This window comes from Bufo bufo, chromosome 10 (genome assembly GCF_905171765.1).
Source record: "Bufo bufo chromosome 10, aBufBuf1.1, whole genome shotgun sequence".
Taxonomy (NCBI): Eukaryota; Metazoa; Chordata; class Amphibia; order Anura; family Bufonidae; genus Bufo; species Bufo bufo.
The window spans coordinates 2,252,114-2,273,846 of record NC_053398.1 but is presented as its reverse complement, the minus strand read 5'-3'; the positions used below and the strand labels follow the sequence as shown (position 1 = coordinate 2,273,846).

General features: G+C 51.0%; 2 protein-coding genes across 4 annotated transcripts in view; one reads left to right on the top strand and one right to left on the bottom strand.

Moving 5' to 3' along the window:
- Nucleotides 1-21,733, top strand: part of GALNT18 (polypeptide N-acetylgalactosaminyltransferase 18) — a 507,876-nt gene that overhangs the window by 256,907 nt on the left and 229,236 nt on the right. The gene's annotated exons all lie outside the window — the stretch shown is intronic.
- IRAG1 (inositol 1,4,5-triphosphate receptor associated 1) overlaps nucleotides 1-21,733 on the bottom strand; it is a 167,514-nt gene that overhangs the window by 83,693 nt on the left and 62,088 nt on the right. The window contains exons 2-6 of one of the 3 annotated variants that reach the window (XM_040410365.1): nucleotides 20,416-20,600; nucleotides 14,359-14,453; nucleotides 13,278-13,354; nucleotides 12,421-12,597; nucleotides 11,861-11,938 (exon numbers count right to left, since the gene is read on the bottom strand). In XM_040410365.1, the coding sequence (XP_040266299.1) occupies nucleotides 11,861-11,938; nucleotides 12,421-12,597; nucleotides 13,278-13,354; nucleotides 14,359-14,453; nucleotides 20,416-20,496 (508 nt within the window). In that variant the 5' untranslated portion in view covers nucleotides 20,497-20,600. Of the gene's footprint in view, nucleotides 1-11,860; nucleotides 11,939-12,420; nucleotides 12,598-13,277; nucleotides 13,355-14,019; nucleotides 14,233-14,358; nucleotides 14,454-20,415; nucleotides 20,601-21,733 lie in introns of those variants that run through there. The other 2 variants (XM_040410366.1, XM_040410367.1) reach the window with 2 other exon arrangements.

Sequence of the window (21,733 nt, the reverse complement as noted above, 5' to 3'; positions counted from 1 at the left end):
TCGCCTCATTAACAGAATTATTGATTCACAATGTAATAAAGTATCTGCCCCCTCCGCTGAAAGGGCCACCTATAGGGCCCCAGAGGTCTTCTGAGGCGTTATCCTGGAGTAAAGAAAACACCTGCAGCTTTATAATAGACTCTGTGTTTGAATTCCTCACCATTTTCCAGGTCTCTGCTTGCTGTCAGTGAATGGAAACAGATGGCTGAAATTCCATCCTAATCCTGTCCAACTGACAGCTGTGCACAGCTCGTTACAGTGTATCAGTGATCCCTCCTAATGAACCGAACTGCTGGTTCAGCTGGACAGTTAATGGGGTTGCAATGAATGCTTGCTGTCATTGAATGAAACAGATCTTGAAAATGGTGAGGGACTGAAACACAAAGTCCATTGGAAGCTGCAGAGTATTTTACGGAACAGTGCTGAGGCCGCCCCCACTGGCGGACCCTCGTGCGGGATGCTGGTGGAGGGGGATTTATTGCAGCCACAGACGGCGGCCTCCCCTCTCTCATCCACACGACTGAGCGCTCCTTCTGTCTGGCCGCTCTGGATACCTAATATAGTCACAGCGAAGCGGCGCCCGAAACGTGAAAGAAGTGAAAGAGGAAAATGCTGAGCGTCTGGCAGCAAGCCCCAAAAAGTGGGATTCTGACAGGAACAATGTTTCCTCATTTACAGAACTATTATTAGTCAATCATTATAGGGATTTAAGGAGGGGGCGGATGAAGTCACCAAGCAGCAACTATCACGGATCAGGGAGAAGCCGTCATCAGATAACAGGATGTGACTGCTTATTATGGACCCGCACTGCAATGTCCTTACAGAGCCCCTCAGGGGCGGATATACCATATGTGCTGCTGCACCGGGTCCCAGAAGGTTGGGGGACCCACTGCAACCTCCAAATCATCAGATAACAGGATGTGACTGCTTATTATGGACCCGCACTGCAATGTCCTTACAGAGCCCCTCAGGGGCGGATATACCATATGTGCAGCTGCACCGGGTCCCAGAAGGTAAGGGGGCCCACTGCAACCTCCAAATCATCAGATAACAGGATGTGACTGCTTATTATGGACCCGCACTGCAATGTCCTTACAGAGCCCCTCAGGGGCAGATATACCATATGTGCAGCTGCACCGGGTCCCAGAAGGTTGGGGAACCCACTGCAACCTCCAAATCATCAGATAACAGGATGTGACTGCTTACTATGGACCCGCACTGCAATGTCCTTACAGAGCCCCTCAGGGGCGGATATACCATATGTGCAGCTGCACCGGGTCCCAGAAGGTTGGGGGACCCACTGCAACCTCCAAATCATCAGATAACAGGATGTGACTGCTTCCTATGGACCCGCACTGCAATGTCCTTACAGAGCCCCTCAGGGGCGGATATACCATATGTGCAGCTGCACCGGGTCCCAGAAGGTTGGGGGACCCACTGCAACCTCCAAATCATCAGATAACAGGATGTGACTGCTTCCTATGGACCCGCACTGCAATGTCCTTACAGAGCCCCTCAGGGGCGGATATACCATATGTGCAGCTGCACCGGGTCCCAGAAGGTTGGGGGACCCACTGCAACCTCCAAATCATCAGATAACAGGATGTGACTGCTTCCTATGGACCCGCACTGCAATGTCCTTACAGAGCCCCTCAGGGGCGGATATACCATATGTGCAGCTGCACCGGGTCCCAGAAGGTTGGGGGACCCACTGCAACCTCCAAATCATCAGATAACAGGATGTGACTGCTTCCTATGGACCCGCACTGCAATGTCCTTACAGAGCCCCTCAGGGGCGGATATACCATATGTGCAGCTGCATCGGGTCCCAGAAGGTTGGGGGACCCACTGCAACCTCCAAATCATCAGATAACAGGATGTGACTGCTTATTATGGACCCGCACTGCAATGTCCTTACAGAGCCCCTCAGGGGCGGATATACCATATGTGCAGCTGCACCGGGTCCCAGAAGGTAAGGGGACCCACTGTAACCTCCAAATCATCAGATAACAGGATGTGACTGCTTATTATGGACCCGCACTGCAATGTCCTTACAGAGCCCCTCAGGGGCAGATATACCATATGTGCAGCTGCACCGGGTCCCAGAAGGTTGGGGAACCACTGCAACCTCCAAATCATCAGATAACAGGATGTGACTGCTTTCCATGGACCCGCACTGCAATGTCCTTACAGAGCCCCTCAGGGGTAGATATACCATATGTGCAGCTGCACCGGGTCCCAGAAGGTTGGGGAACCACTGCAACCTCCAAATCATCAGATAACAGGATGTGACTGCTTTCTATGGACCCGCACTGCAATGTCCTTACAGAGCCCCTCAGGGGCAGATATACCATATGTGCAGCTGCACGGGGTCCTAGAAGGTAAGGGGACCCACTGCAACCTCCAAATCATCAGATAACAGGATGTGACTGCTTCCTATGGACCCGCACTGCAATGTCCTTACAGAGCCCCTCAGGGGCGGATATACCATATGTGCAGCTGGACCGGGTCCCAGAAGGTAAGGGGACCCACTGCAACCTCCAAATCATCAGATAACAGGATGTGACTGCTTACTATGGACCCGCACTGCAATGTCCTTACAGAGCCCCTCAGGGGCAGATATACCATATGTGCAGCTGCACCGGGTCCCAGAAGGTAAGGGGACCCACTGCAACCTCCAAATCATCAGATAACAGGATGTGACTGCTTACTATGGACCCGCACTGCAATGACCTTACAGAGCCCCTCAGGGGCGGATATACCATATGTGCAGCTGGACCGGGTCCCAGAAGGTAAGGGGACCCACTGCAACCTCCAAATCATCAGATAACAGGATGTGACTGCTTATTATGGACCCGCACTGCAATGTCCTTACAGAGCCCCTCAGGGGCGGATATACCATATGTGCAGCTGGACCGGGTCCCAGAAGGTTGGGGAACCACTGCAACCTCCAAATCATCAGATAACAGGATGTGACTGCTTATTATGGACCCGCACTGCAATGTCCTTACAGAGCCCCTCAGGGGCGGATATACCATATGTGCAGCTGGACCGGGTCCCAGAAGGTAAGGGGACCCACTGCAACCTCCAAATCATCAGATAACAGGATGTGACTGCTTCCTATGGACCCGCACTTCAATGTCCTTACAGAGCCCCTCAGGGGCGGATATACCATATGTGCAGCTGCACCGGGTCCCAGAAGGTAAGGGGACCCACTGCAACCTCCAAATCATCAGATAACAGGATGTGACTGCTTCCTATGGACCCGCACTGCAATGTCCTTACAGAGCCCATCAGGGGCGGATATACCATATGTGCAGCTGCACCGGGTCCCAGAAGGTTGGGGGACCCACTGCAACCTCCAAATCATCAGATAACAGGATGTGACTGCTTCCTATGGACCCGCACTGCAATGTCCTTACAGAGCCCCTCAGGGGCGGATATACCATATGTGCAGCTGCACCGGGTCCCAGAAGGTAAGGGGACCCACTGCAACCTCCAAATCATCAGATAACAGGATGTGACTGCTTCCTATGGACCCGCACTGCAATGTCCTTACAGAGCCCCTCAGGGGCGGATATACCATATGTGCAGCTGCACCGGGTCCCAGAAGGTTGGGGGACCCACTGCAACCTCCAAATCATCAGATAACAGGATGTGACTGCTTCCTATGGACCCGCACTGCAATGTCCTTACAGAGCCCCTCAGGGGCGGATATACCATATGTGCAGCTGCACCGGGTCCCAGAAGGTAAGGGGACCCACTGCAACCTCCAAATCATCAGATAACAGGATGTGACTGCTTATTATGGACCCGCACTGCAATGTCCTTACAGAGCCCCTCAGGGGCAGATATACCATATGTGCAGCTGCACCGGGTCCTAGAAGGTCAGGGGACCCACTGCAACCTCCAAATCATCAGATAACAGGATGTGACTGCTTATTATGGACCCGCACTGCAATGTCCTTACAGAGCCCCTCAGGGGCGGATATACCATATGTGCAGCTGCACCGGGTCCCAGAAGGTAAGGGGACCCACTGCAACCTCCAAATCATCAGATAACAGGATGTGACTGCTTACTATGGACCCGCACTGCAATGTCCTTACAGAGCCCCTCAGGGGCGGATATACCATATGTGCAGCTGCACCGGGTCCCAGAAGGTTGGGGAACCACTGCAACCTCCAAATCATCAGATAACAGGATGTGACTGCTTATTATGGACCCGCACTGCAATGTCCTTACAGAGCCCCTCAGGGGCAGATATACCATATGTGCTGCTGCACCGGGTCCTAGAAGGTTGGGGGACCCACTGCAACCTCCAAATCATCAGATAACAGGATGTGACTGCTTATTATGGACCCGCACTGCAATGTCCTTACAGAGCCCCTCAGGGGCGGATATACCATATGTGCAGCTGCACCGGGTCCCAGAAGGTTGGGGGACCCACTGCAACCTCCAAATCATCAGATAACAGGATGTGACTGCTTTCTATGGACCCGCACTGCAATGTCCTTACAGAGCCCCTCAGGGGCAGATATACCATATGTGCAGCTGCACCGGGTCCCAGAAGGTTGGGGAACCACTGCAACCTCCAAATCATCAGATAACAGGATGTGACTGCTTATTATGGACCCGCACTGCAATGTCCTTACAGAGCCCCTCAGGGGCAGATATACCATATGTGCTGCTGGACCGGGTCCTAGAAGGTTGGGGAACCACTGCAACCTCCAAATCATCAGATAACAGGATGTGACTGCCTATTATGGACCCGCACTGCAATGTCCTTACAGAGCCCCTCAGGGGCAGATATACCATATGTGCAGCTGCATCGGGTCCCAGAAGGTAAGGGGAACCACTGCAACCTCCAAATCATCAGATAACAGGATGTGACTGCTTATTATGGACCCGCACTGCAATGTCCTTACAGAGCCCCTCAGGGGCGGATATACCATATGTGCAGCTGCACCGGGTCCCAGAAGGTAAGGGGACCCACTGCAACCTCCAAATCATCAGATAACAGGATGTGACTGCTTATTATGGACCCGCACTGCAATGTCCTTACAGAGCCCCTCAGGGGCGGATATACCATATGTGCAGCTGCACCGGGTCCCAGAAGGTCAGGGGACCCACTGCAACCTCCAAATCATCAGATAACAGGATGTGACTGCTTATTATGGACCCGCACTGCAATGTCCTTACAGAGCCCCTCAGGGGCAGATATACCATATGTGCAGCTGCACCGGGTCCTAGAAGGTAAGGGGACCCACTGCAACCTCCAAATCATCAGATAACAGGATGTGACTGCTTCCTATGGACCCGCACTGCAATGTCCTTACAGAGCCCCTCAGGGGCGGATATACCATATGTGCAGCTGGACCGGGTCCCAGAAGGTAAGGGGACCCACTGCAACCTCCAAATCATCAGATAACAGGATGTGACTGCTTACTATGGACCCGCACTGCAATGTCCTTACAGAGCCCCTCAGGGGCAGATATACCATATGTGCAGCTGCACCGGGTCCCAGAAGGTAAGGGGACCCACTGCAACCTTCAAATCATCAGATAACAGGATGTGACTGCTTACTATGGACCCGCACTGCAATGTCCTTACAGAGCCCCTCAGGGGCGGATATACCATATGTGCAGCTGGACCGGGTCCCAGAAAGTAAGGGGACCCACTGCAACCTCCAAATCATCAGATAACAGGATGTGACTGCTTATTATGGACCCGCACTGCAATGTCCTTACAGAGCCCCTCAGGGGCGGATATACCATATGTGCAGCTGGACCGGGTCCCAGAAGGTTGGGGAACCACTGCAACCTCCAAATCATCAGATAACAGGATGTGACTGCTTCCTATGGACCCGCACTGCAATGTCCTTACAGAGCCCCTCAGGGGCGGATATACCATATGTGCAGCTGCACCGGGTCCCAGAAGGTAAGGGGACCCACTGCAACCTCCAAATCATCAGATAACAGGATGTGACTGCTTCCTATGGACCCGCACTGCAATGTCCTTACAGAGCCCCTCAGGGGCGGATATACCATATGTGCAGCTGCACCGGGTCCCAGAAGGTTGGGGGACCCACTGCAACCTCCAAATCATCAGATAACAGGATGTGACTGCTTCCTATGGACCCGCACTGCAATGTCCTTACAGAGCCCCTCAGGGGCGGATATACCATATGTGCAGCTGCATCGGGTCCCAGAAGGTTGGGGGACCCACTGCAACCTCCAAATCATCAGATAACAGGATGTGACTGCTTATTATGGACCCGCACTGCAATGTCCTTACAGAGCCCCTCAGGGGCGGATATACCATATGTGCAGCTGCACCGGGTCCCAGAAGGTAAGGGGACCCACTGCAACCTCCAAATCATCAGATAACAGGATGTGACTGCTTATTATGGACCCGCACTGCAATGTCCTTACAGAGCCCCTCAGGGGCAGATATACCATATGTGCAGCTGCACCGGGTCCTAGAAGGTAAGGGGACCCACTGCAACCTCCAAATCATCAGATAACAGGATGTGACTGCTTATTATGGACCCGCACTGCAATGTCCTTACAGAGCCCCTCAGGGGCGGATATACCATATGTGCAGCTGCACCGGGTCCCAGAAGGTAAGGGGACCCACTGCAACCTCCAAATCATCAGATAACAGGATGTGACTGCTTACTATGGACCCGCACTGCAATGTCCTTACAGAGCCCCTCAGGGGCGGATATACCATATGTGCAGCTGCACCGGGTCCCAGAAGGTTGGGGAACCACTGCAACCTCCAAATCATCAGATAACAGGATGTGACTGCTTATTATGGACCCGCACTGCAATGTCCTTACAGAGCCCCTCAGGGGCAGATATACCATATGTGCTGCTGCACCGGGTCCTAGAAGGTTGGGGGACCCACTGCAACCTCCAAATCATCAGATAACAGGATGTGACTGCTTATTATGGACCCGCACTGCAATGTCCTTACAGAGCCCCTCAGGGGCGGATATACCATATGTGCAGCTGCACCGGGTCCCAGAAGGTTGGGGGACCCACTGCAACCTCCAAATCATCAGATAACAGGATGTGACTGCTTTCTATGGACCCGCACTGCAATGTCCTTACAGAGCCCCTCAGGGGCAGATATACCATATGTGCAGCTGCACCGGGTCCCAGAAGGTTGGGGAACCACTGCAACCTCCAAATCATCAGATAACAGGATGCGACTGCTTATTATGGACCCGCACTGCAATGTCCTTACAGAGCCCCTCAGGGGCAGATATACCATATGTGCTGCTGGACCGGGTCCTAGAAGGTTGGGGAACCACTGCAACCTCCAAATCATCAGATAACAGGATGTGACTGCTTATTATGGACCCGCACTGCAATGTCCTTACAGAGCCCCTCAGGGGCAGATATACCATATGTGCAGCTGCATCGGGTCCCAGAAGGTAAGGGGAACCACTGCAACCTCCAAATCATCAGATAACAGGATGTGACTGCTTATTATGGACCCGCACTGCAATGTCCTTACAGAGCCCCTCAGGGGCGGATATACCATATGTGCAGCTGCACCGGGTCCCAGAAGGTAAGGGGACCCACTGCAACCTCCAAATCATCAGATAACAGGATGTGACTGCTTATTATGGACCCGCACTGCAATGTCCTTACAGAGCCCCTCAGGGGCGGATATACCATATGTGCAGCTGCACCGGGTCCCAGAAGGTCAGGGGACCCACTGCAACCTCCAAATCATCAGATAACAGGATGTGACTGCTTCCTATGGACCCGCACTGCAATGTCCTTACAGAGCCCCTCAGGGGCGGATATACCATATGTGCAGCTGGACCGGGTCCCAGAAGGTAAGGGGACCCACTGCAACCTCCAAATCATCAGATAACAGGATGTGACTGCTTACTATGGACCCGCACTGCAATGTCCTTACAGAGCCCCTCAGGGGCAGATATACCATATGTGCAGCTGCACCGGGTCCCAGAAGGTAAGGGGACCCACTGCAACCTCCAAATCATCAGATAACAGGATGTGACTGCTTATTATGGACCCGCACTGCAATGTCCTTACAGAGCCCCTTAGGGGCGGATATACCATATGTGCAGCTGGACCGGGTCCCAGAAGGTTGGGGAACCACTGCAACCTCCAAATCATCAGATAACAGGATGTGACTGCTTCCTATGGACCCGCACTGCAATGTCCTTACAGAGCCCCTCAGGGGCGGATATACCATATGTGCAGCTGCACCGGGTCCCAGAAGGTAAGGGGACCCACTGCAACCTCCAAATCATCAGATAACAGGATGTGACTGCTTCCTATGGACCCGCACTGCAATGTCCTTACAGAGCCCCTCAGGGGCGGATATACCATATGTGCAGCTGCACCGGGTCCCAGAAGGTAAGGGGACCCACTGCAACCTCCAAATCATCAGATAACAGGATGTGACTGCTTCCTATGGACCCGCACTGCAATGTCCTTACAGAGCCCCTCAGGGGCGGATATACCATATGTGCAGCTGCACCGGGTCCCAGAAGGTTGGGGGACCCACTGCAATCTCCAAATCATCAGATAACAGGATGTGACTGCTTCCTATGGACACGCACTGCAATGTCCTTACAGAGCCCCTCAGGGGCGGATATACCATATGTGCAGCTGCACCGGGTCCCAGAAGGTAAGGGGACCCACTGCAACCTCCAAATCATCAGATAACAGGATGTGACTGCTTCCTATGGACCCGCACTGCAATGTCCTTACAGAGCCCCTCAGGGGCGGATATACCATATGTGCAGCTGCACCGGGTCCCAGAAGGTTGGGGGACCCACTGCAACCTCCAAATCATCAGATAACAGGATGTGACTGCTTCCTATGGACCCGCACTGCAATGTCCTTACAGAGCCCCTCAGGGGCGGATATACCATATGTGCAGCTGCATCGGGTCCCAGAAGGTAAGGGGACCCACTGCAACCTCCAAATCATCAGATAACAGGATGTGACTGCTTATTATGGACCCGCACTGCAATGTCCTTACAGAGCCCCTCAGGGGCGGATATACCATATGTGCAGCTGGACCGGGTCCCAGAAGGTAAGGGGAACCACTGCAACCTCCAAATCATCTTCTTGGCAGATTGCATCTAAAGGACAGATTGCATGCTATAGGTGCCCATACTATAGGAGCCCATGCTATAGGGGCCCAGGCTATCCAGACAATAGGAGCCCAGACAATAGGAGCCCAGACAATAGGAGCCCAGACAATAGGAGCCCATACTACAGGAGCCCATACTACAGGAGCCCAGGCTATAGGAGCCCATACTACAGGAGCCCATGCTATAGGTGCCCATACTACAGGAGCCCATACTACAGGAGCCCAGGCTATAGGAGCCCATACTACAGGAGCCCAGGCTATAGGAGCCCATACTACAGGAGCCCATACTACAGGAGCCCAGGCTATAGGAGCCCATACTACAGGAGCCCATACTACAGGAGCCCAGGCTATAGGAGTCCAGACAATAGGAGCCCATACTACAGGAGCCCAGACTATAGGTGCCCATACTATAGGAGCCCAGGCTATAGGTGCCCATACTATAGGATCACATACTACAGGAGCCCAGGCTATAGGTGCCCAGACTATAGGTGCCCATGCTATAGGTACCCATACTATAGGAGTCCAGGCTATAGGTGCCCATACTATAGGTGCCCAGGCTATAGGTGCCCATACTATAGGAGCTCATACTACAGGAGCCCAGGCTATAGGAGCCCATACTATAGGAGCCCATACTACAGGAGCCCAGGCTATAGGTGCCCACACTACAGGAGCCCAGGCTATAGGACATCAGACTATAGGAGCCCATACTACAGGAGCCCAGGCTATAGGAGCACATACTACAGGAGCCCAGGCTATAGGTGCCATACTACAGGAGCCCAGGCTATAGGTGCCCAGACTATAGGTGCCCAGGCTATAGGTACCCATACTATAGGTGCCCAGGCTATAGGTGCCCATACTATAGGTGCCCAGGCTATAGGTGCCCATACTATAGGAGCCCATACTACAGGAGCCCAGGCTATAGGAGCACATACTACAGGAGCCCAGGCTATAGGTGCCATACTACAGGAGCCCAGGCTATAGGAGCCCATACTACAGGAGCCCAGGCTATAGGTGCCCATACTACAGGAGCCCAGGCTATAGGAGCACATACTACAGGAGCCCAGGCTATAGGTGCCCATACTACAGGAGCCCAGGCTATAGGAGCCCATACTACAGGAGCCCAGGCTATAGGAGCACATACTACAGGAGCCCAGGCTATAGGTGCCATACTACAGGAGCCCAGGCTATAGGAGCCCATACTACAGGAGCCCAGGCTATAGGAGCCCATACTACAGGAGCCCAGGCTATAGGACATCAGACTATAGGACCCCATACTATAACACCCCAGACCATGGGACCACAAACCATAGGAGATCTAACTATAGAAGCCCATACTATAGGAGCCCATACTATAGGAGCCCATACTACAGGAGCCCATACTATAGGAGCCCAGGCTATAGGTGCCCATAGTATAGGAGCCCAGGCTATAGATGCCCATACTATAGGTGTCCATACTACAGGAGCCCATACTATAGGAGCACATACTACAGGAGCCCATACTACAGGTGCCCATACTATAGGTGTCCATACTACAGGAGCCCATACTATAGGAGCACATACTACAGGAGCCCATACTACAGGTGCCCATACTACAGGAGCACAGGCTATAGGTGCCCATACTACAGGAGCCCATACTACAGGTGCCCATACTACAGGTGCCCATACTACAGGTGCCCATACTACAGGAGCCCAGACTACAGGAGCCCAGACTATAGGACCCCAGACTATAGGATATCATACTATAGGACCCCAGACTATAGGATATCAGACTATTGGACCCCAGACTATAGGATATCAGACTATTGGACCCCAGACTATAACACCCAAGACCATGGGACCACAAACCATAGGAGATCTAACTATAGAAGCCGACATTATAGGAGCCCAGACTATAACCTTGGCATTTCCAAGGATTTGAAGTCCTCAGACGGATGCTCTGCTTAAGGCCTCTTTCACACTTGCGTTGTCCGGATCCGTCGTGTACTCCATTTGCCGGAGGTGCCCGCCGGATCTGGAAAAACGCAAGTGTACTGAAAGCATTTGAAGACGGAACCGTCTTCCAAATGCGTTCAGTGTTACTATGGCAGCCAGGACGCTATTAAAGTCCTGGTTGCCATAGTAGTAGCGGGGAGCGGGGGAGCAGTATACTTACAGTCCGTGCGGCTCCCGGGGCGCTCCAGAATGACGTCAGAGCGCCCCATGCGCATGGATGACGTGATCCATGCGATCACGTGATCCATGCGCTTGGGGCGCCCTGACGTCACTCTGGAGCGCCCGGGGAGCCGCACGGACGGTAAGTATACTGCTCCCCCGCTCCCCACTACACTTACCATGGCTGTCAGGACTTTAGCGTCCTGGCAGCCATGGTAATCATTCAGAAAAAGCTAAACGTCGGATCCAGCAATGCGCCGAAACGACGTTTAGCTTAAGGCCGGATCCGGATCAATGCCTTTCAATGGGCATTAATTCCGGATCCGGCCTTGCGGCAAGTGTTCCGGATTTTTGGCCGGAGCAAAAAGCGCAGCATGCTGCAGTATTTTCTCCGGCCAAAAAACGTTCCGTTCCGGAACTGAAGGCATCCTGATGCATCCTGAACGGATTTCTCTCCATTCAGAATGCATTAGGATAATCCTGATCAGGATTCTTCCGGCATAGAGCCCCGACGACGGAACTCTATGCCGGAAGAAAAGAACGCAGGTGTGAAAGGGCCCTTACCTGGAGCTGCGGGGAAGGTGAAGGAGTTGCTTCGGGACGGCACTGGAGACACTTTGGGGCTCAATGATGGGGAAGACACTGTGTGGAAAGAGATGGAAGTCTGGTTATACCGGACACATGTCCTGGGGAGCAGAGCGGATGGATAATGCACATTGGTATCATATACAGTACATGAGTTCTATGTGTCTATACTTCAGATATATGAGAGAAGAAGAGGGCCCCCCTCTGGGCAGGGCCCCCGCCTCTCCAGCCACATGGTGTGAGCTGCCTCTAGGGTACTATGCCCTTGTAGAGGGCATTTTCATCTTCCAAGTGCAGCAGAGCTGAAAGTGTTAATTATTCATGTAGTGACCCCTCTGTGAACTAAACAAGGCAGCAAAAAGATATCCCTCATGACACATTGTAACAAAGCGTTGGCGATGTCCGTCCCTGAATGTAAATGACAATGCCTTCATTCACTAACAGTAAACAGAGGAAATGAAATACAAAGTTTAACTTTTTGAGGTACAATATTGAGGTTTTAGTGTCGTAAAACCTGACAACCCCTTTAATACACAAACTACCTGTGGGGGAGTCGGAGAGGCTGCACCTCGAGCGTCGTCCCCTCCGGGATAGGAATTTCTCACTGACTTTTTTGGCCTCTTCCAATAACTGCAGGTTCTTCTTCTTATCCTCCTCTGACATCCGGACGTCGGGAAGACTGTCGTGGATCAGATCGATCACATGGCCGTTTTTATCTGAAACAGAAATTGGAAGAGTCGGAAGGCCATTCTGAAACTTGTTTTCCACCCACTTCTCAAATGTAGCGAGGGTGGCGCAAAACTGTAAAAAGTTGCAAATCCTGCCCTGCCAAAAAAAAACTGCCACAGACCCTTTGAAGCGCCCTCCAAAATGATACATTTTTGACACAATTGATCAAACCTTGCTACATTGTCATACACTAGAGGGTGGAATTAATAACCAGGACCACCCTATCCCCAGCAGACGGAGGAGAACCAGTTGTATGGGACTGGGGACTGTCCTCCCCGGGACCCCTCTCCGCGCACACGATGTTCCCGGCTCTGTGATGTTTTGGAGACTGCTCCAGTAAACACTGTGAAGCCTTCGTCCCGCCGGTGCTGGGTCTTGGCAGACCACATGCATAGTTTTTAGCATCGAAGTGAAAAGTCACCCCTGGGGCATCTGCCAGGATGTGATGCCCCCATGTGCACCCGGCCACCCATTATCACTGAGGTATCTGGGGTGACAGGAGACGTATGGCACCTCTTATGTAGTGACATGAAGAACATAGAAATCTAACCTCAGGTTTTCTTCTCAAGTCCATTTCGTAACGTTCAGTGTATAATATACATAAACCGGGGGCCCGGGCAGCTGTGCCAGGGAGAGACACCCCCAACTGCGCCAACTGTGATCTTACCCACAGACATCAAGGAGCTTGGGGACGAGAAGGATGATCTGGCCTGACGGCTGGATCTGAAGGACGGACTGTGGGGTCTGTGGGACAGAGACAAACACAAGATCTGTCACCTTAATAAAATAACTCCTGTACTCTGTATGGTGGCATCATGTGGTTCTGCATGGTAGTATTATTTGATTACTTTGTAGCATTATTATTACTAGAGCACTGTATTATTTGTGTAGCATAATGAAGTATTATGTTGGCACTATATGGCAGCATGATTTGGGCATTGCATGGCATTATTATGTAGGCAATGTATGGCAGTGTTATTTGACCACTACATGTTGGTATCATTTAAACACTGCTGGCAGTATTATAAGAGTTCTGAATGGCAGTATTATTATAGTAGCATATTTGGTTCATGCATGTGAGTATTATTTTAGTACTGTATGATGATATAATATGTGCACTTAATGGCAGTATTATGTAAGTTGAGTATGGAAGTATTACTTGAGCACTGTATAGTGGTACTATTTGTTATTATGTGGGAAGTAATATGGTTACTGCAAGGAAACATTATGTAGACTCTGTATGGCAGTATTATTCAAGCACTGCAATGCAGTATTATGTGGATGCTATACAGCAATGTGGTATTTGGAGACGATGATGATGGAGCACACTGCTGATGGTGTTTTAGCCTCTTCATCAGAGAGAAGTATGTAAACCCGTTATCTACTTTTCCTTTATTTTTCTTGCTTACATCGCGCTAATATTTTCTGCAGTGCTGTACGTACTCAAGTGGGGCAAAAGTCTTGGATTGTGGCAGGAAACCAGAGTGCTGGAAGGAAACCCACATGAACACGGAGAGAACATACAAACTACATGTAGATATTGCCCTGGTCACATTGGAAAGCAGGAGCCCCCGTGCTGCCCATAGGGCACCTAAGAGATGTCCTAAAGCTAAATGGGCTCCCTGGTGAAGTAAAATAATATGAAACCGTGTTAGTAAAATGGTAGAATGGTTGTCTAGCCCTCAAAACCTCCTCACACAATGAGATATGTAAATGTCGGACATGGTCATCATGACAGAGCTCCTTACCGGCTACTTTCAAGACAGTTCTCCTCCATAGAATTTCCAGGTTCTGGTAGAACTATCGATGGTGGGGCGCAGGCTCTCCCGCCGGCTGCTGCATCCTGAAAATAATAAATTCTTTATAAATTATTGACCGTAAGAAGGAACTGGCGCTAAAATATTAGAGGATTTTCCTCCATTCTATCTTACAGACGTCTTCTCCACATATTTCTGTGGCAAAACCAACCTCGCCACGGTGTTTTGGAGAGGCCTGTTTATCCGCCTCTTGCCCCAGGATTATGGGCCATATACTAACTTTTAAACCCCTGAACCTATTCAAGTGAATTTTGGATAGGTTTGTCCCCAAGTTATACTGTTTAAATTGATGTAAGTTATATGTATGGCCAATGTAAACTCACAAAGTTGTAACAATTTATAATAAGTGTAACTTGTCAGCTTGGGAGGAAATGCTGGGTGTGTTTCTATTGTGCCATTGTCCCATTGTGTGTTTAAAGGGTGATGTCTGGTCCTATTGTCTGCACATGTGTATTGGTGACTTCTCTTTGTCTTGAGAGATAATTGGATTACGCCTCGGTTGTCTCCGGGACAGAGAGGAGGGAACCATGATGCATTGTGGGGATGTATTGTCTCTGTGTATCCTACAGTGCTGCATATCTTGTCCTATGTCACAGTCTTCATTCTGGTCCTCTGGGGGTGTGAACGATTGGTTGCTGTAGTTACATTGTATGTGTTGTAAATTACTGATTGGTTGTATTTCAAACCCCTGTGGGCAGTACTATGTTTGTGGTTTGTGAATAAAAGAGGCTGTACGTGAAGTACAGTCAGACCACTGCTTGACCCTCAACACGGAGCCTTGTCTCGTTATTGGGGGGATTCACTGTATGCTGTTAGAAGACCGATTGCCAGAAGTGTAAGCTGATCCCGGTTCGTCTGCTAGCAGCTATTCGTGAGGTTCCAGTTTGGAGTGCTATTTTGTATCCAGTTCGGGACATTGGTGTATCCTGCAGTAGCTGTGTCTGTCTCTCAGAAAGGGGCATATCGCCTAAACGGATTTTAACCCCTTGTCTGCTGAAACGGTCCGTTACATTGGTGGCAGCAGTGGGATGACCCCCATGAGGTAGAGCAAGACCTGGCTCACCTAGCAACCCTGGAGTGGGAACTGGAGCAGGACTACCGAGATCTCTTCCACTCCATTGAGAAGGCTCAGCAGGACGGTAAGGTGACAGACCCAGATCCAGACCCATTCAGCTGGGCAGATATTGTAGAGTGTTACTGGGAAGGACCCCAGGTGGCCGGTAGAGATGGGACCGAGGTCTCTCCACCGGTCCTGCAGGGAATTGGGAGCCCAGTCTCCATTCCCCAGCGGCAGTGTGAAGTGCAGGGAGAGGAGAGCAGCGTCCTCCCTCCCCAGCGGCAGGCTGAGTTACAGGGGGCAGAGGTAGGTGTTCCTGCCCCCCAGCAGCAGAGTGATATGCCGGGAAGGCAGTGTGAAATGCAGGGAGAGGAGAGCAGCGTCCTCCCTCCCCAGCGGCAGGCTGAGTTACAGGGGGCAGAGGTAGTTGTTCCTGCCCCCCAGCAGCAGAGTGATTTTTTGGGAATTGGGAGCCCAGTCTCCATTCCCCAGCGGCAGAGTGTCCAGCAGGGAATAGAGAGCCCAGTCTCCTTTCCCCAGCAGCAGGACACTGTATTGGGAGCGGAGACGGTCGGTCGCCCCCCCCCCAGCGGCTGGAAGTATGTATGGGAGAGGAGCTCGTTACCCCCTCTCCCCAGCGGCAGCTTAACGCACCAGGGGGAGACAGTAAGCCCCACAACCGTGCAGATGGGACCGTGGTCTCTGCACTTACAGCACAGGGGGTAGAGACAGTCGGTCTCCCCCTCCAACAACCAGACTCCAAGCCAGGGAGCAACACAGAGACCGGGAGTACCAGCTTCCAACATAACCTTGGTGGACTCACTGGACAGAGACAGGCTACCAAATGCAACAGGTCCAGTATTGGGTTGTGGGTGGGCTGCCAGACTAACTCAGGTACCGACCGGCGTGAGGTCAGGTACCTGGTTAGTCTTCCCTGGGGGGGGGGAGATGTGTGGCGAAACCAACCTCGCCACAGTGTTTTGGAGAGGCCTGTTTATCCGCCTCTTGCCCCAGGATTATGGGCCATATACTAACTTTTAAACCCCTGAACCTATTCAAGTGAATTTTGGATAGGTTTGTCCCCAAGTTATACTGTTTAAATTGATGTAAGTTATATGTATGGCCAATGTAAACTCACAAAGTTGTAACAATTTATAATAAGTGTAACTTGTCAGCTTGGGAGGAAATGCTGGGTGTGTTTCTATTGTGCCATTGTCCCATTGTGTGTTTAAAGGGTGATGTCTGTCCTGTTGTCTGCGCATGTGTATTGGTGACTTCTCTTTGTCTTGAGAGATAATTGGATTACGCCTCGGTTGTCTCCGGGACAGAGAGGAGGAAACCATGATGCATTGTGGGGATGTATTGTCTCTGTGTATCCTACAGTGCTGCATATCTTGTCCTATGTCACAGTCTTCATTCTGGTCCTCTGGGGGTGTGAACGATTGGTTGCTGTAGTTACAGTTCATTGTATGTGTTGCAAATTACTGATTGGTTGTATTTCGAACCCTTTTGGGCAGTACTATGTTTGTGGTTTGTGAATAAAAGAGGCTGTACGTGAAGTACAGTCAGACCACTGCTTGACCCTCAACACGGAGCCTTGTCTCGTTATTGGGGGGATTCACTGTATGCTGTTAGAAGACCGATTGCCAGAAGTGTATGCTGATCCCTGTTCGTCTGCTAGCAGCTATTCGTGAGGTTCCAGTTTGGAGTGCTATTTTGTATCCAGTTCGGGACATTGGTGTATCCTGCAGTAGCTGTGCCTGTCTCTCAGAAAGGGGCTTATCGCCTAAACGGATTTTAACCCCTTGTCTGCTGAAACGGTCCGTTACAATTTCCAATGATGTTCAGATCAGGGGACTGTGAGGGACATGGTAAAACCTCCAGCAGATCAGGGGACTGTGAGGGACATGGTAAAACCTTCAGCAGATCAGGGGACTGTGAGGGACATAGTAAAACCTTCAGCAGATCAGGGGACTGTGAGGGACATGGTAAAACCTTCAGCAGATCAGGGGACTGTGAGGGACATAGTAAAACCTTCAGCAGATCAGGGGACTGTGAGGGACATGGTAAAACCTCCAGCAGATCAGGGGACTGTGAGGGACATAGTAAAACCTTCAGCAGATCAGGGGGCTGTGAGGGTTATGGTAAAACCTTCAGCAGATCAGGGGACTGTGAGGGACATGGTAAAACCTTCAGCAGATCAGGGAACTGTGAGGGACATAGTAAAACCTTCAGCAGATCAGGGGACTGTGAGGGACATGGTAAAACCTCCAGCAGATCAGGGGACTGTGAGGGACATAGTAAAACCTTCAGCAGATCAGGGGGCTGTGAGGGTTATGGTAAAACCTTCAGCAGATCAGGGGACTGAGGGCCATGGTAAAACCTTCAGCAGATCAGAGGACTGTGAGGTCATGGTGAAACCTTCAGCAGATCAGGGGACTGTGATGGGCAGATCACTGCACAGTACCACTTCTCCTGTCCTGTATACTGGGTGTAATCCTTAGTTTATGCTCTTATTCTGTATATATGGACACTGCACAGTACCACTTCTCCTGTCCTGTATATATGGACACTGCACAGTACCACTTCTGTCCTGTATATATGGACACTGCACAGTACCACTTATGTCCTGTATATATGGACACTGCACAGTACCACTTCTCCTGTCCTGTATATATGGACACTGCACAGTACCACTTCTGTCCTGTATATATGGACACTGCACAGTACCACTTCTCTCCTGTATATATGGACACTGCACAGTACCACTTCTCTCCTGTATATATGGACACTGCACAGTACCACTTCTGTCCTGTGTCTCCTCTTACATTTTATGGACTGTGTGAGTGGTCCTGCAGCAGATGTTTAGCTCTATGAAGCAGAGCCGTGCGCGGCACATGATGGGACCGCCGCCAGCGTGTGATCCCCGTTTCGGTGGTCATGTAACTGGATTTAGTCTTTGCTTATAAAACCATTTCTGAGAATTTCTTCTCCGTTCTATTATTAGATGCAGAATTTCTACAAAAACTAAAAGCTCCCGAGGGAACAAACTGGTGAAAAACGTCAACACTGAGACAGAAACACTTCATCAACGCAGCAGCGAATCCTTCCTTCAGACTTCATACTCGTCTCTGCTATACGGCGGAAATAAAGCTCCACCTTTAAACCTACATTACCACTAGAGATGAGCGAATTTCGTATTTTGAAATTCGATCACACTTCGTTTGTTGGTAAAAGGTGAATTGCATTATGGATTCCGTTACCACGCACCATACAGCAATTCTATGACAAAATTCCTTTAGAGGTATTCCGTTATTCATTCCGTCATAATAGAAGTCTATGGGCTGCAAAACGGATCCGTCCGGTTTATGTTATGCAGGGAAGTCCTCCCCTGATCCTGAGTCCTCTCCCTGATCCCGAGTCCTCTCCCTGATCCTGAGTCCTCTCCCTGATCCCGAGTCCTCCCCTGATCCCGAGTCCTCCCCTGATCCTGAGTCCTCTCCCTGATCCTGAGTCCTCTCCCTGATCCCGAGTCCTCTCCCTGATCCTGAGTCCTCTCCCTGATCCCGAGTCCTCCCCTGATCCTGAGTCCTCTCCCGATCCAAAGTCCTCCCCTGATCCTGAGTCCTCTCCCTGATCCCGAGTCCTCTCCTGATCCTGAGTCCTCTCCTGATCCTGAGTCCTCCCCTGATCCTGAGTCCTCTCCCGATCCAAAGTCCTCCCCTGATCCTGAGTCCTCTCCCTGATCCCGAGTCCTCTCCTGATCCTGAGTCCTCTCCTGATCCTGAGTCCTCCCCTGATCCTGAGTCCTCTCCCTGATCCTGAGTCCTCCCCTGATCCTGAGTCCTCTCCTGATCCTGAGTCCTCTCCTGATCCTGAATCCTCTCCTGATACTGAGTCCTCCCCTGATCCTGAGTCCTCTCCTGATCCTGAGTCCTCCCCTGATCCTGAGTCCTCTCCTGATCCTGAGTCCTCTCCTGATCCTGAGTCCTCTCCCCGATCCCGAGTCCTCTCCCCGATCCAGAATCCTCTCCCGATCCTAAGTCCTCCCCCGATCCCGAGTCCTCTCCCGATCCAGAGTCCTCTCCCGATCCCGAGTCCTCTCCCCGATCCAGAGTCCTCTCCCCGATCCAGAGTCCTCTCCCGATCCTAAGTCCTCCCCTGATCCTGAGTCCTCTCCCGATCCAAAGTCCTCTCCCGATCCAGAGTCCTCCCCCGATCCCGAGTCCTCCCCCGATCCCGAGTCCTCTCCCGATCCCGAGTCCTCTCCCCGATCCCGAGTCCTCTCCCCGATCCCGAGTCCTCTCCCCGATCCCGAGTCCTCTCCCCGATCCTAAGTCCTCCCCTGATCCTGAGTCCACTCCTGATGCTGATTCCTCTCCTGCATAACGGAAACAGGACGGATCCGTTTTGCAGCCCATAGACTTCTATTATGACGGAATGAATAACGGAATACCTCTAAAGGCAGTCCGTTATAGAATTGCGTTATGGTCCGTGATAACGGAATCCATAACGCAATTCACCATTTACCAACAAACGAAGCATGATCGAATTTCATATGCGGAAATTCGCTCATCTCTAGTTACCACCATAGGGGTTATCACCCAGCCTCATGCTTTATACATCTGCAGGTCTACGTGGAGTTGTCCTCTTATTCCCTCTTTTCTACTGTTCTTCTCGTGTACGTGTCAGTCTGCACTGAAGTTCTTCTATTCTATTTAGGATCTAGGGTCAGCCGGCTGAACAGAGCTCTAGGTTCCTTCACAGAGGGGAGAAGCTAATTCAGTAATGTTCTGTGGTGTGTTTAGGGTCTGTAGCTGGGTGGGAGTGTTACCCCACGTCACTCTGCAAGAACCCCATCAAACAGCATCTTATATCTCAGCTTCCTGGATCCTATGCTCCTTGCAGATATTGTCTATGTGTGCACTCACCTTCATTGGGGCAGAGGATGATGGCGGCGGGGAGTGCTGGGCGTCTCCAGTTTGCTCCGGCACCCCGGGTACTGTGGGCATCCTGGACGGCTGCTGGCGGTTTGAAGGGGCCCCGTCCTGGACTGACCATAGAGGTCCAGCTTATAGTGCACAGAAGGGGCTCTGGAAGGATCATCTGCCGTGAGCTGGAAAATACAAACCATCAGTACGTTATATTGGGGGCACTGCAGCGTTATCTGGGAAACCTGCGCGGCGGTCGTCAGGCTGCTGGGCAGTTCTCGACTATGTATCAGGCCAGGAGCTGGGGGTCAGTACCTGCGCCCTGTACACACTATCGGGGCACTGCAGCGTTATCTGCATGATGAACGGTTCTATTAGATGGCCATATACATAGTGTACCACTGTCTGCATTGTCTGACCTCCTGGTGTAGCACCACTCAAGGTCCAGATGTTCTGCTGCTCTGGGCACCGTAGGCACATCCAAGGCAATCGTACCATATCTCCAGGATACCGAGCATCACCGTGCCAGTATTAACCCTACTGACTCTGAGTACAGATAATGTAGTAGATGTCACCTGCAGTCCTATGTAACACCTCAATAACACAGTGATAACTCTCCCAGTACAGATAATGTAGTAGATGTCACCTGCAGTCCTATGTAACACCACAGATAACACAGTGATATCTCTCTGTGTACAGATAATGTAGTAGATGTCACCTGCAGTCCTATGTAACACCACAGATAACACAGTGATAACTCTCTGAGTACAGATAATGTAGTAGATGTCACCTGCAGTCCTATGTAACACCACAGATAACACAGTGATAACTGAGTACAGATAATGTAGTAGATGTCACCTGCAGTCCTATGTAACACCACAGATAACACAGTGATAACTGAGTACAGATAATGTAGTAGATGTCACCTGCAGTCCTATGTAACACCACAGATAACACAGTGATAACTCTGAGTACAGATAATGTAGGAGATGTCTCCTGCAGTCCTATGTAACACCACAGATAACACAGTGATAACTGAGTACAGATAATGTAGTAGATGTTACCTGCAGTCCTATGTAACACCACAGATAACACAGTGATAACTCTGAGTACAGATAATGTAGGAGATGTCTCCTGCAGTCCTATGTAACACCACAGATAACACAGTGATAACTCTCCCAGTACAGATAATGTAGTAGATGTCACCTGCAGTCCTATGTAACACCACAGATAACACAGTGATATCTCTCTGTGTACAGATAATGTAGTAGATGTCACCTGCAGTCCTATGTAACACCACAGATAACACAGTGATAAC